The sequence below is a fragment of the Rhinichthys klamathensis genome, unplaced genomic scaffold (genome assembly GCF_029890125.1).
Source record: "Rhinichthys klamathensis goyatoka isolate OS25496 unplaced genomic scaffold, OSU_Roscu_1.1 h1tg000358l_1, whole genome shotgun sequence".
In the NCBI taxonomy this organism is placed as follows: Eukaryota; Metazoa; Chordata; class Actinopteri; order Cypriniformes; family Leuciscidae; genus Rhinichthys; species Rhinichthys klamathensis.
The window spans coordinates 1,637,549-1,652,190 of record NW_026606867.1 but is presented as its reverse complement, the minus strand read 5'-3'; the positions used below and the strand labels follow the sequence as shown (position 1 = coordinate 1,652,190).

The window sequence follows — 14,642 nt, the reverse complement described above, 5'->3', positions numbered from 1 at the left end:
CACCCCTTTGGTTTGCATGTGTAACCCCTCCTGTACTACTCGCCTTACTCTGAGCAGGACTCGAATTGGCATCTCTGGCATGGGAGGCGATTACCATTTTTGCATTGTTACGATTTCATTGGTTTTATTACAAAATCAATGAAATCATAAGAGCTTCATAGTATAGTTCACCCCAAAATATCATTCATTCACCTTTATGCCTTTGGAAAGCAGTATGGTTTTCTTTCTTACATGGAACAGAAATATTTAGAGAGTTTGTTTTTTTGTATTGCTCTGTAGTGTACAGAAATGTAAACACAAGAATGATAGGCTTTGAAAATTGTGAAAGGAAAGTTTTTTTTTTAGTTTATAACTTTTAAGTTTTAGTCACTTACTTTAACAGAAACAATGTGGACAGGGACATGGACATTCATGATTAACAGAAAAAAAGATTTCAGATGTTTTCTGTCCTTTTGAGTTGGTGTGTAGCCTATATTTCCTCTATGGTTTAAATGTGAAAATGTCACACATTCTTCAGTGAGCTTTTGCTTATTTGTACATCCTCAGTAATGGTTAACTCTTGTTTCTTCTCTCTCCCTCTGTCTGTCTCTCTCTCTCTCACACACACACACACACACACACACAGACACGTCTCTCCATGTGAGGGGTATTTTTTATTGCCTCTAAAGTTTACTTGCTACTTCCATAAACCCCCTCAAAGCAAACAACTGTGGCTGTGTGCAACAAGCAAAATTCTGCTACTCTTGACATTTTGCCTGTTGGTCATATAGCCACAAATATGGACACTGCTTATACTGTAATGTAGACACAATAGCCACAGGATTTTTACTGTTACAGTAAAACTGTTACACACAAACACTGCAATGAAAGGTTTATTATTATTATTATATGGATAGACCAAAGGTAAATTTCATTAAGACATGCGCAACACAAAACACTGTGACAAACTCTTCCTCTAAAGTTTGTCAACTAGAGAAAAGATCCATATTAATAATTATCCATAAGCACATCATTATAGGTTGCATGAGGATCTCAAATATGCAGCTGCATACTGAGACTTGTGGTAAAACTGTTACTGTTACAACAAGCTAGGACTCATAAACGCAATATCAAAAGGTTCGCTATGCCATTATCATCCATTTAAAATTCTCTTTGAAACATTTTAATTTCTCAGACTACGGAGACATTTTAAAGCATGTCATTTCAATTTTAAAAGTTAGTTATACGTGTTCTTTCTTTTTTTTATTCCAAGACCTAACTAGTCTTTACCCGGCTGATGTGGTTTGGGGATGCTAGACAAACTGCAAACTCAGGCATTCCTCTATAATGGACAACTTGCACTCAGTTCTTTTATAGGTGGGATTTTTCCCCCTGTAGACACTGCAGGACACATTTTTATTTGAGACGTTTTAAGGGCCATCTAATATTCCTTTCTAAATAACATTCTTTACTAGATGCTTTATTCATTGCAACCATTATATGGGATCTCTCAGACAAGATGGCGGTGTAAAACATTTTTACAGTAAGTCTTAATAAAGCACACTATAATATCTTTATTAAAATGATTAAAAATCTTAACAAAAGAAATGTATGTAATTTCCTACAACAATTCTAGAATGGAGCAAGTGGAACAGGTTCCCGCTTTCTGGGAAGTTCATCTACCCATGTTTTCTCACAAGTTCACATCCCACACTGATTAAAAATAAACAGATTATCTGCAATGAAAGTGTGTCTTAAACCTATGTCATTCATTGCACATTAGGGGAAAAGGGATGTGTGGACTTGTGATGAGAACCTTAGTTGAATTAATTCCGGATTCAGTCTCGCACAAAGTTAAAGACGAGGTTCCGCTTCCTGACAAGGAGACACCACATCCTCTTAGAGCGTAAACAAGGGAGAGGAAAACATTTCTATTGAATAACAAACCATTTAGGGCACAGGAAGGATATCACAAAGCATGAAACATATTTCTTTAAAAAGATTCTGTATGAAATGAGGAGATAAACTCTTATGTAGACCATCCTGGTCTTTGTGAACAAGCCAAAAGAAAAGGAGGAGGAGGAGGAGGAGGAGGAGGGGAGGGGAGGGGAGGGGAGGGGAGGGGAGGGGGGGGGGGGGGGGGGGGGGTCAGACAACAAACTGCCATGTTGTCATATGACTTCAGTAGACTTGGAAAATAGCACACAGGTCATATGGCGAGGGGGGATAATAATTAAAACATTCCAGTGGCGCTGGTTCACTTTTTAAGATTTCAGTCTTACCAAGAATATTTCACATTCAGCAGTTAAATTCCTGTTGCTATTCCAGGTGTGAGCAGATTAATGATGAACAGAAATGCTCAAACAGAAAAGCTTTTTTAATGTTATATCTTAAGAACAGTATAAAAGACATTAACACATGTAAATTTATATATTTTAGAAAGCACAAAATGTATACATTTGAACAGGAGCCTTGTTCATTATATGCATCTACGTTATGAATGGTTTAATATACTTTAAGCCATTTTATTTTTAATGCCATACTTCATTCATGAAAGATCCTTTCCAAAGCATTACAAAATGCATCAACATGTGCATGTATCATTACTGCCTCCTGCTGGTAAGGTTCTTTGGTTTCAATAGCATATTGTCAAAAAGTCATGTATTGTGAAAGAAATTACAATCTATAAGCAATAGAAGCAACCAGAGATTCAAAACTAATGTCAAGACACACTCTATGAAAATCTACATTGCAACATGCCAAGTTTTTCATTTAAAAAAAAAGTCAATAAAATGTCACACAAAAGTCACACACACCACCTTCACCCCTACAAAATATACCACAAAATATTACTCTGGTCAAAAACTGGTCACAAGTGAATATGAATACTGAATTATCAAATGGGTCATGCTGCAGAGTGCATGGTTAATTGGTATGTAGATATTAGGGATTTAAACATTTTTTAAATAAACATCTAAGTAAATATAGTATTCATCTCTACTGTTGTCGAGCCCTATATACCATGCATTATGATATTGCACTAGCAGCAATAGTAAATTAAATATATGTTGCCAAATACTCATCTCATACAGTGACATCTTTCTTTTGAATCTTGAGCTTTGTAGTAACCTCATTTGTACTGATACATTTTAATGCAGTGGTGCACGCTATCTGACACAACCAGGAGATCATGTGGTAAAAGTGCCAGTCCACGAGGGCTGCTCAGTCCATCAGACACAATCACTCGTCCTGCCCCTTCAGAAGGATAAAGAAGCACTCTATGTTTTTCTCCCCAGTCTGCCACCAACACAGCCCCATCCTTATCAATGCAGAGGCCCCAGGGACAGGAGAGTACGGGCCCTAAGCTGGAACACACACCCAGGATTCGTAGGGTGTCCCATCCTGGTCCTAATATCTTCACACAAGGCTCCTGCCCCGTTTCACTGCCTCGCTCAGACACTGCGACCAGACCAGAGTGGAGGCATGCTGCAACCAGATAAGGCCTGTGGAAACCGGTCACCACAGTGCGTTCCAATCTGGAACCAGTTTTAGGTTCAAGTTTTAGTGCAGTAAGAGTACCCTTTCGTATATCTGCAACTAGGAATTCATCTCTTTGGGTGACTGTCACTCCCCTTGGTGCTTCCAACTCATCTCGAGGCACTCCTGCAATGTAGGGTCCTCCTCCAAATGTTTGGAGGAGACGCCCATGCCGACTTAGGATCAGGAGAGCCCTCTCAGCTGCACAGCTCAAAGCAATCAGACCCTTTGCATTAACGGCCACATCAAAGTAATTACGGCAGCGTCGCGAGGAGCCTCCTAAGTCGTTACTTGGAGAAGTCACTTGTTGTAGGATGTTGCCATGGGCATCAGTTACCTGGACACGAGCATTCCCACAATCCACAATGAACAGTTGACCTTGTGGTGTTGCGTGGACACCACTGGGCAGCGTGAGATCAGCACGTCCTGAGCCTTGTTTACCAAACTGCCGGACAAGGCGCACCTCCTCTGGTGCCAATGATTCCTCATCCTCCTCTAACACTAGGAGGGCTGGCTCACTCCTCTCTCCCTGCATTCTGTTCTCATTTAGAGAATTATGCCGTCCTGCTGTAAGGTGGTTTAGTCTTTTCTGAGATGAGTTATCGATAACAGACATAGAAAGCGAACGAGGCACTCTACTGGAGAAAGTAGCATGTGGTTGGGAGCTCTTTTGAGAGAAGTTACCATGACTGGGACAGGATTTAGTCCTTGACACCTCGCTTTGTTTTTGGAAGGTGGAACTTGAGGACATATGACTCTTGGAAACAGTCCATATGCTTGATTGCGGTGTTCTGGTTTCACTGAGGGGTCTGTTACAGTAGGAAAGGTCAGCAGCTGATCTGGAGAGGCGAGCAGTAGGACGCAGGCAGTTGGAGAAATCCCTTGGGGAGCTGACAATGAAAGTGTACCCAGAATCTACACTGTCTGCAGGGGATGGTGCACGGTTTTGTGGGTGGTCATCTGAGGATGCACTTAATTGGGAGCAAGACCTGCCATGAAAGAAGTGGCTGTTGCTGCCTTGACTAGAGATGATCTCTCTGGGGATTTGTGGTGATGAGTGTGTGCCATACCTTGATGTTTCTCTTGAAGATCCGGTCCTTCTGGCATGATTTTTATGGTCAAACTGATTCAAGAACCAGCCACCTTGTTCTTGGTGACCTTGCTCTGGAGATGGAGAGAGTTCTTTTTGCCTTTTTGCTCTCTTTGAACCAAACTGTGTGATTGGTTCATTTTGTATACAAGCAAAATCCTCACCGTCTAACTCACCATGACTAAGGGATGGTACAGCCAAGAAGAGCTCATCTCGTTTGCATTCAGATGTAGGCGATTCACACTCATCCTCCTGTGATGAATCACGTTCACATGGGACTTGTTTAGGGGACCAGTGACGCAGTTGTGGGGACTGGCATTTTACCTCTTCTCCTGATTCATCATCACTTCGGGCTGACAAACGGAGCTTCCGGACAACCCTCAAGTTGCCACTAGTTGATGAGTGCCTTTGGTTCTGCCCAGGAATTGTTCCATCAGGCGAGCTCTGGCCTTCTCCACCGACATGAGCCCCACTGCGTATTTCATGGAGGGAACACATTTGCCCCAACTGCCCACAGCCTCCAACAGGAATATGAACATTGTGATCTTGCACATTGATCTCACCAAAGGTTACAGCGTTTGGTTGGGCACTTGGTTTAAAAGATACACGTTTGAGTGTAAGTGAGACTTCCCAAGGCTGGACAAGTTCTGTAACGCCCTTAAGAAGCTGGTCCCGCTTCTGATCCCCCTCTCGATTTTTACTACCATCACCACCACAACTTTTCCTTATTAGCTCTCGAAGTTTAATGACTTTATATAATCGCTGGTCTACTAATCTTTGTCCAACCCTTATGGCTGCTCCATTCTCCCTCTGCACCTGTTCAAGTCTGCGCTGTAGATCCCTGTGATCCTGTTCTACCCTTTCCAGTAGACGGTGCTCCTCCCTTTGTGCTCCAAGCAGTGCACGCTCCACACCCTGAACTACTGTCTGCGCTTCAGTCACTTGTTGCTCCCGCAGACGCCTGAGGTCTGTTTCACATCTTGCCAAATCACATAGGGCCTGGGTAGCCCAACATGGTAAGGAAAACGAAGATCCTACAGGAGTAGGCTTTGTGTCCTCATTACCTTCTATATCTGACTGTGCTGATGGGCTTAGAGGGGGCTGTGGAGATGTACTACGGGAAGTCTTGTTGCTCACTGGAGAGCCAGCAGACATCTTTGCAGAGAATTTGTAGAGGCTATTTGCAGAGGCTTGTATCAAGGCCTATTTTGGACCTGTTAATAAAGGTACAGAAAAAGAGGGGTTAATATTGAGGCCATTAGAAAAATTAGCTTCATTGCACTAAAATGTATTTAATATGAAGGTATTTATCATTAAAAAAAGATTATCATGGTACTCACATAATTTTTGAACAATTGTCAAAAATTTGTATAATTGTCTTTGTATAAGTTATAACTTTGTATAATAACTTAATAGAACATTCAAGCACAAAACAAACTGAGGTTATGAAATTCATCAAATTTCAGGGGGAAAAAGACGTAGTTGCTCTGCTGCAACCTATGGCAACCACAGTCATGACAACAACAGGCATAAAAACAAAGAAAACAAAACCAAAAAAAAATTGACATTTAAAAAAGCAAGAAAAATGGTTGCTTTTGGCATTAAATATTCTAATTGGATGATCATCTTGATTGTTCACAGGTGTTTCTTGTTAGTCATTAATCTTGATGTAGCCTATAAATAGCCCTCATGTTTCCATTGTATCTTGTTTAGTTTTGTTTGTGTAACCGCCATCTCTCGTGTAACTAAGTCAAATTCACGTTTTTTGCCGTGTCGTGTCCGTGTCCGTGCCGGTGGCCGGTATGCCTGTGTCGGTGCCGGTGTCCGTGTCAGTGTGCCATAGTCATGTTTCCTGTTTGTCATGTGTTCCCTTGCCATAATGTGATTGTGTTTTGCTTCCCTATAGTCTTGTCTGTCATAGGGGCGATATCACGATTTTTGATCGTTGGCGATTCAAATGTCTCCATGATCTGCTTTTGAAGAAATATCGTAGTATCGTGCATTCTATCAGTTGCAGTTCTGGAGCCTCCATCCCAACATATTGTAGCTGCAATGCGATGTACATTCACATCACAATCACATGTTAACGCAGAGGTAGAGTTACACTCAAAGGATTCTGCTATTCACAAAAGTTTATTATTTGCATGTAGGCTATTGTAAAGCCTTGCCGGTTAAACATTTCATTCGTGTTACAATAAATTAGATACAGATACAAAAAAATGGCACATAACTATAAAATATAACATTTACTTATCTAATCATGTAGGCCCTACATGTAGGCTATTAACGACAACAGCTAATCAGCTGTTCTCCTAGAGGGTTGCTGTAGAACGTCACGAAGTAGCATTTAAAGTCGCGCATGCGCAACAGAATGCCGTTGCCGTTCCATCAGCAGCTGTCCCTATTCGCTCAATTATTGCAATGTTATGCAATTAATCTTACGATCGTTAACGCTGTTATTACATCAAAATATAGTTCTGGATTATATCCTGAGAAAAGTAAAAAAAAAATTAACAAGCTAAACAAAGAAGCAAACAAACAAAATGCATTAGGAGAAATATAATTTAAAAAAAGTTTTCATCTCAACCTTTTTTAATGTTATATCTGAGATGTTTATTGGAGACAAAAACACAACACTCAACCCATTGTTTCAGGCTCTTGTACTGACTGAAAGTAAAAAGCTTACTCTGGGAATTTGATATGGTTTGCTGTCTTGAGGCTGAACACATTTGAGAGGGCAGATCGTGAAACAAGACCAGAGAACAAAGGATGCACATTTTGTTTGTCTTCTCTGACTGTCTTTATATAATCGATTATATATTATTATTATTTCTATTATTTTGCCTAGTTGCAAAGAAAATATTTCTTATGAGAAACTCTGACAGAACTGAGGAATTGAGGGAACCAATGATTAGTAAGAGAGACTACTAGGAAAACACAGAGAAAGTGTGGCAGACAGACAAATGCAAGCAAAGGCGAGGGAGAGACAGATAGAAGAAAGGGAGTCAGAATATTTCTAGCACTGATATCATTAGCATTTCAAATTCAGGGAGGCAGACAGTTGAACGAAAGAGGACAGCATATATGTGGGAGGCAAAAGACAGACTAAAACGGAAAAAAAAATGTCATCAGAAAACGAATCGGTTACCTAACGTAACCTCGGTTCTCTCTAGAAGAGGGAACGAGTATTGCGTAAGCTAGCTTACGCTGCGGGAAAGATTCATCTTTGCTGAGATATTGAAGCCAAAAAATTATTTCATAATTTTGTATCCATACACAACGCAGTTCCTCTGCGGCAGACCTAGAGCGGGCTAGCTAGCAGCTCATTGGTTCGCTCAGAGAGAACTGCTTAAGCCTATGGGAGAGCGGGGCTGAACCCGCTTCCAATGAGAGGCGCCCGCGCGCTCATTGCGTCATGACCCGCCAGAATGGGCGTGGCCATGGTGTATATAAGGCGCTCTCCCAGGCTTATATGTTGATTTATTTCAGCGTGAAGCGAAACGCTAGTAGCGCAAGCACGGCCGGGAACGCAATACTCGTTCCCTCTTCTAGAGAGAACCGAGGTTACGTTAGGTAACCGATTCGTTCTCTTACGAGAGGTTCTCTCGTATTGCGTAAGCTAGCTTACGCTGCGGGAACACCTGGCCAACGCCGTGCGCGCTACGAATCCACTCATGAAAAACCCAGGGATATACCGGGGGAATTTCTTAACGTGGAGTGAATGTACAAAGAGGCCGCAGAGCGGGCTCATGAAGTGTACACATAAGCATGTATGGGGCCAGCAGAGCGGGCACATGAAGTGTATAAGCATTACAGGAGAGCACAAGGGGCGAACCGGTTGTGAGGGACCTCCAGAAATGCAGCTTCTTAGAGAGCTGTTCGTCAGACAGCTAGTAATTTTGCCTGCAAGGTGGGAACTTCCAAGTTATAAAACCTGACAAAAGTGGACGGGGAGGCCCATCCCGCGGCCACACAAATGTCATGAATGGAAATTCCACAGGACCATGCCCACGATGAGGCCATGCCTCTAGTGGAGTGCGCCCTGATGCCCAGAGGGCAGGGCAGGCATTTAGATGCGTAAGCAGAGGCGATAGCGTCCACTATCCATCTAGACAGTGTCTGTTTTGAGGCGGCCAGACCCTTGGTGCGCCCCCCAAACGACACGAAAAGCTGCTCAGCGCGTCTGAACGCGGCAGCGCGCGTAGTGTACAATCTCAGAGCCCGCACCGGACAAAGGAGATTGGCATCGCGCTCACTATCGGATGAAGGCAGAGCCGATAGGGAGATAATCTGAGCCCTGAACGGGGTACCAATCGCCTTCGGGACATAGCCATGCCTAGGTTTGAGAATGACAATCGAATCATTCGGTCCAAACTCAAGACACGCGGCGCTGGATGAGAGCGCGTGAAGATCCCCAACGCGTTTAACTGAGGACAGAGCCGTCAGGAAAACGGTTTTGAGCGAGAGGTATTTCAGATCCACAGACTCGAGCGGTTCGAACGGGGGTGCTTTCATAGCTTCAAGGACTATAGAAAGATCCCAAACCGGAACCGACGGGGGCCGCGGAGGGTTCATCCTCTTAGCTCCCCTGAGGAAGCGGATGACTAACTCGTCTTTGCCCAATGACTGAGCGCGTCGGGGTTCCGCGAACGCCGCGACGGCTGCCACATAAACCTTGAGAGTGGAGGGGGACCTGCCCTTGTCCAGCATCTCTTGAAGGAAAACAAGCAAAGACGGCACCTCGCACGACCGTGGGTCCAGCTGTTTGTCGGTGCACCATTTTGAGAACACAGACCATTTAGACGCATAGAGCCTTCTCGTGGAAGGTGCTCTAGCCTGTATGACAGTGTTTCTTACTCCCTCTGGCAAATCAACGAATAGTCGTTGATCACCCATGCATGCAGCGCCCAGCGCTGTGGATGGGGGTGCCAGATCGTGCCGCGAGCTTGAGAGAGGAGATCTGCTCTGACTGGGATGGGCCACGGGGCTGTCTGTGACAGCTGCGTGAGCTCCGGAACCCAATTCTGACTCTCCCAACGCGGGGCTATGAGGAGCACCGAGTGGCGTGTGTCCCTGATCCTCTGAATTACCTGTGGTAACAGAGCGATCGGAGGGAATGCATAGAGCGGGCGGCGAGGCCATTCCTGGGCTAGCGCGTCCTCGCTCTTCGAGAAATATATTGGGCAGTGAGCGTTCTCTTCTGACGCGAAGAGGTCTACTTCTGCTCTGCCGAATAGTCGCCACAGTAACTGGACCGTCTGTGAGTTCAGGGACCATTCTCCTGTGGAGATGAGGTTCCTGGACAGTATGTCTGGACCGTCGTTCAGATGGCCCGGCACGTGCGTCGCTCTGAGCGAGAGCAGGCGGCTCTGAGACCAAACTAGAATGCGGTGCGTCAGTCGACAGAGATTTCTGGATCTGACACCGCCCTGACGGTTGAGATAGGAGACCACGGCCATATTGTCCGAACGGATCAGGACGTGGTGTCCCTGGATGCGCGGGAGAAAGTGCGAGAGCGCGTTCTCGACCGCCAGCATTTCCAGACAGTTTATATGTAATGGGCTTTCCTGAATCGACCAGTGGCCGAAGGCCGGTGAGCCCTCGCAGACTGCACCCCAACCCGTGTTGGATGCATCTGTCGAGATGACTTTTCGGCAGGAAAAGGTCCCCATCGTGACGCCTAGACGAAACCATTCTGCTACTGTCCATGGCTGCAGCGCCGTGAGACACGTTTGCGTAACCCTGATCAGCTGGCGACCCGTGTTCCACGCGCGGTGGGGTACACGGCTGTTCAACCAGAACTGAAGCGGGCGCATGTGCAGAAGGCCCAGCTGAAGTACAGCGGAGGCTGAGGCCATGTAACCCAGCATCCTCTGAAAAGTTTTCAGAGGCCTGCGGGTGCCCATCTGGAACGAGGCGGCTAGACGCTGAACACTGCGCGCGCGCTGTGTAGACAGGCGAGCCGTCATCGTGACCGAGTCCAAATCTATTCCTAGGAAGGAAATCGATTGACTGGGATGAAGGGAGCTCTTTGTCCAGTTGACAGAGAGGCCCAGCGTTTCCAAATGGTCGAGGAGAACTGCGCGGTGCGACAGAAGCTCCGTCTGTGATTGGGCCAAAATCAGCCAGTCGTCCAGATAATTCAGAATGCGCAGCCCCTGGCTTCGCAGGGGGGCGAGCGCCGTATCCATGCACTTCGTGAATGTACGGGGCGCCAGAGATAAGCCGAACGGGAGAACGGCGTATTGATAAACAAGACCCTCGAAGGCGAAACGTAAGAATGGCCTGTGACGGGGATTTATCTGGATCTGAAAATAGGCGTCTTTCAGGTCTAGAGATATGAACCAGTCCCCTTGGCGCACCTGCGCGAGGAGTTTCCTGGTAGTGAGCATCTTGAACGGTCTCTTCATGAGCGCTTTGTTCAAAGACCTGAGATCTAAGATCGGTCTGAGGCCGCCGTCTTTCTTGGGAACCAGAAAATAACGGCCGTAAAACCCCGACTCGGTCATAGATGGCGGGACTCTCTCTATCGCGCCCTTTTGCAACAGCGTCGCAATTTCTGAGCGGAGCGTGCCGGCGGCCAGCGGGCTGACAGAAGATTCGAGCTGCGCGCGCGCACGAGGCGGGCGGCGGCGAAACTGTAGCAGGTAGCCGTTCTTTATAATGCTTAACACCCACGGGGAAATGCCTGGAATGGCTTCCCACGCTTTGGAGCATGCGGCTAGTGGCCGAATGGCTGTATTGCCCTGATTGCTGCACATAGCGGGCTGGACACAGTGTGTGGGCGCGCTTTGAATGTGTGTGGCAACGGGATTTGCACTCAGAGAGGAGTCTATGGGCCGTGACACAGAGCGAGCAGAGAGGGGACACGTGCACGAGCTCGTGGGCGTGTTTATGTTCTCTGATATTAGAGCGGGCTGTGCCCGTTTCATGTGATGGGGCTCTGATAGAGACACGGGATATGTTATGCTTGTGTGTATGGGTGAACACATGATTGTGGGCACATTTTCTACACAACTGGCAAAATTTCTCTTTTTGAGATTTCTCTGGGTAGCCGTAAAAACGGCTTTTTGTCGCTCGCAAGCGGGCTGGGACACCGGCTTGTTTGTGGCGGTCAACACTACAGCAGTCGGCGAAATAACGGGGACTGGCAGAGGGCGAAGCTTTGACGGCGGTCCGGCCGCGGCGGGAGAGCACCGTCGTTTTCTTGACATTGTTAGGCAGACTTCTGATGATCAGGCTTCAGCGTGATCTTGGGTCGCGGGCCACGGGGGGGCGGCGGTCTGCGGCGGCTGTCAGAGCGAGAGCGAGGGCGAGGGCGGCCGCTCTGACTGCGCTGAGTTGTTTGAGTCTGCGGAGGGGGGCGCTGTGATGGGGCTCTGGCGGAGGGCTCGTGAGAGCGGCCCGCTGAAGAGCTAGCGCGGCGGGGTAGAAACAAGTTCATCGCCTGAGAAGCTTTCTGTACTTCAGAAAAGCGATCGACAATTCCCGTGACGGCAGATCCAAACAGGCCCGTCGGGGAGAGGGGCGCGTTGAGAAACGCGGCGCGCTCAGAATCTCCCATGTCGGCGAGCGTGAGCCATAAGTGTCTCTCAGCAACACAAAGGCTGGCCATGCATTTCCCCAGAGCTTGTGCGGCGGCTTTAGTGGCGCGAAGGGCGAGATCCGTAGCACTTCTCAAATCCGTGACGGCGGGGGGGGGTTTTCTACCGCCTTCGGCCCATTCACGGAGAATATTGCTCTGTAACACTTGGAGGACAGACATAGAGTGAAGCGCAGCGGCGGCCTGACCGGCGGCGGCGTAAGCGCGAGCATGAAAGCTCGAGGTCGCTCTGCAAGCCTTCGAAGGAAGCGTGGGTGAAGAACGCCATCTAGCGGAGGGCGGGCAGAGGTGTGTGGCGACCAAGTCCTCGACGGGCGGCATGGCTGCATAGCCTTTCTCGGCGGCTCCGTCCACCGAGCGCAGCGAGGCGGATACATCGGAGCGATTTCTAGCCGAGAGCGGTGCATTCCAGGATTTTGTCAGCTCTGCGTGAAGTTCAGGCAGGAATGGAGCGGCCCGGGTGCACGCGGGGGTCGAGCGCCGATGAAAAAAGCTACCGTCCATTCGGTTCGGGGCCTGCTCGGGTGGAGGAGACCACTCGAGACCGAGGCGTTCGACGGCCTGTGAGAGGAGGCGCATCAGCTCCTCTTCTATCCCGGCGCGGGTCCCCGTCGACTCTCTCGCGGATCCGAGAGATGACCAGTCTTCACTGTCAGAAGCGAGCAGTGAACAGGAGTCCTTCTCCTCCGCGGCGTCATCGGAAACAACAGAGCGGCCACTCGGCGGCAACTGAATGTCCGGCAGGGGCGGGGAGGGAGAGCGGGAAGCGGGAGGCGGCGGCGGCGGCCCGCATGTTTCCGCTGGGGGCTCCGGCGGCCTTTGAGAGCGGCGTTTCTTTTTACGCGGCGAGAGAATAGGCGGCGCGGGAGCGGTTTTCACTGCCAGAAGTCGTGCCCGCAGGGACGATAACGGCAGGCTTTCACAGAGGTCGCATCCTCCATCAGCGAGGGCGAGTTCTGCATGCTCGAGTCCCAAGCAGAGAGCGCAGATGACATGGCGGTCTCCGTCCTCGAGACGAGCGCGGCAAGAGCCGCAGGAAAAACGAGACATCTTTAAAAAGACGCTCGGCTCTTTTAGAAATAGAGAAAGGATACAATCGTCGGATGGCCTAGCTTGCTGGGCGGCTGAAGGTGGCGAAGACGGCCGGCTTCTTCAGGGTCCTTGAGCTCGCTAGAGGATGCCTTCTTCGACGGCGATGGCTTTTCTCAGGAACAGCAGAAGCGTGCAGCTTGCTGAAGATGAAATGAATCGACATATAAGCCTGGGAGAGCGCCTTATATACACCATGGCCACGCCCATTCTGGCGGGTCATGACGCAATGAGCGCGCGGGCGCCTCTCATTGGAAGCGGGTTCAGCCCCGCTCTCCCATAGGCTTAAGCAGTTCTCTCTGAGCGAACCAATGAGCTGCTAGCTAGCCCGCTCTAGGTCTGCCGCAGAGGAACTGCGTTGTGTATGGATACAAAATTATGAAATAATTTTTTGGCTTCAATATCTCAGCAAAGATGAATCTTTCCCGCAGCGTAAGCTAGCTTACGCAATACGAGAGAACCTCTCGTAAGAGAACTGAGAAGTGCACTTGCTCTCCATTGCTCACTTGTATTCTTACTCTGCAGTCTTCTTTTTCGGCATGCACTCCAGGCCCCTTCAAGCCCAGTGTGACATCAGGCACAACGCTCTAATACTTAATTCATGATGAGGTTTGAAGCAGTCGAGTCCAAAGTGTGCATGTGTAGTGGGAGGAAGAGATATTGAAAGTAAAGAAAATTAGGTTATTATCAGAGGACATGAATATTCATGCTGTGAATACACCATCTGATAGCAGTGTGTAGCTACTTGAGAAGCATGATAAACAACGCATTTGCTCTAAGATAAAACAAAACAAAACAACAACTACATCTAACACTCTATAAGTGGGATAAATGGGAATGAACTAAAGTAAAAGTTTATCAATTACTTTAGATTATCAACTAAAGTAAAAGCTTATTAGTTAAATGCACATATACTATGTATACAAGATCTTGACTATATAGGCTATATATATATATATATATATATATATATATAGAGAGAGAGAGAGAGAGATGTCAGCAAGAAATGCCAAGCAGAAAAAAAAAGAAAAAGAAAAAAAATGACATATGGGAATGTTCATTGCACTCGATTTGCCAAATCAGCAAAGTTGTCTCTGTGTGAAGTTTTCTATAAAAAAAAAGAAAAAAGAAAAAAAGTGCGACAAACAAAAGCTTAAACTTTACAAGCACTGATGATATTCAAGCGATTTTTTGGTCAGGAGGTATAAACATTTTTAAAAAGTTGTTGTCTTAGGTTGCCAGAGTCAAGGTGAACTTATGTCTTTTGTATGTTAATTTATAAAACACCAATTCATTACAAATTTTAACAGTCATTTGCATTATTGTAACAGTACATGCAAAGTC

The 14,642-nt window shown here is 46.9% G+C and overlaps 1 protein-coding gene across 1 annotated transcript; it reads right to left on the bottom strand.

The window, feature by feature from the left end:
* Positions 1-3,044: 3,044 nt before the first annotated feature.
* On the bottom strand, positions 3,045-5,687 carry LOC130069257 (uncharacterized). Its single transcript, XM_056233032.1, has one exon. It carries the CDS (start codon positions 5,102-5,104, stop codon positions 3,110-3,112), a length of 1,995 nt encoding a protein of 664 aa, XP_056089007.1. The 5' UTR covers positions 5,105-5,687; the 3' UTR covers positions 3,045-3,109.
* Between the last annotated feature and the right edge of the window lie 8,955 nt (positions 5,688-14,642).

Coding starts and splice junctions, on each gene's coding strand:
- LOC130069257 (XM_056233032.1), bottom strand. CDS start 5,104: ATGTGTTCCCTCCATGAAATACGCAGTGGGGCTCATGTCGGTGGAGAA.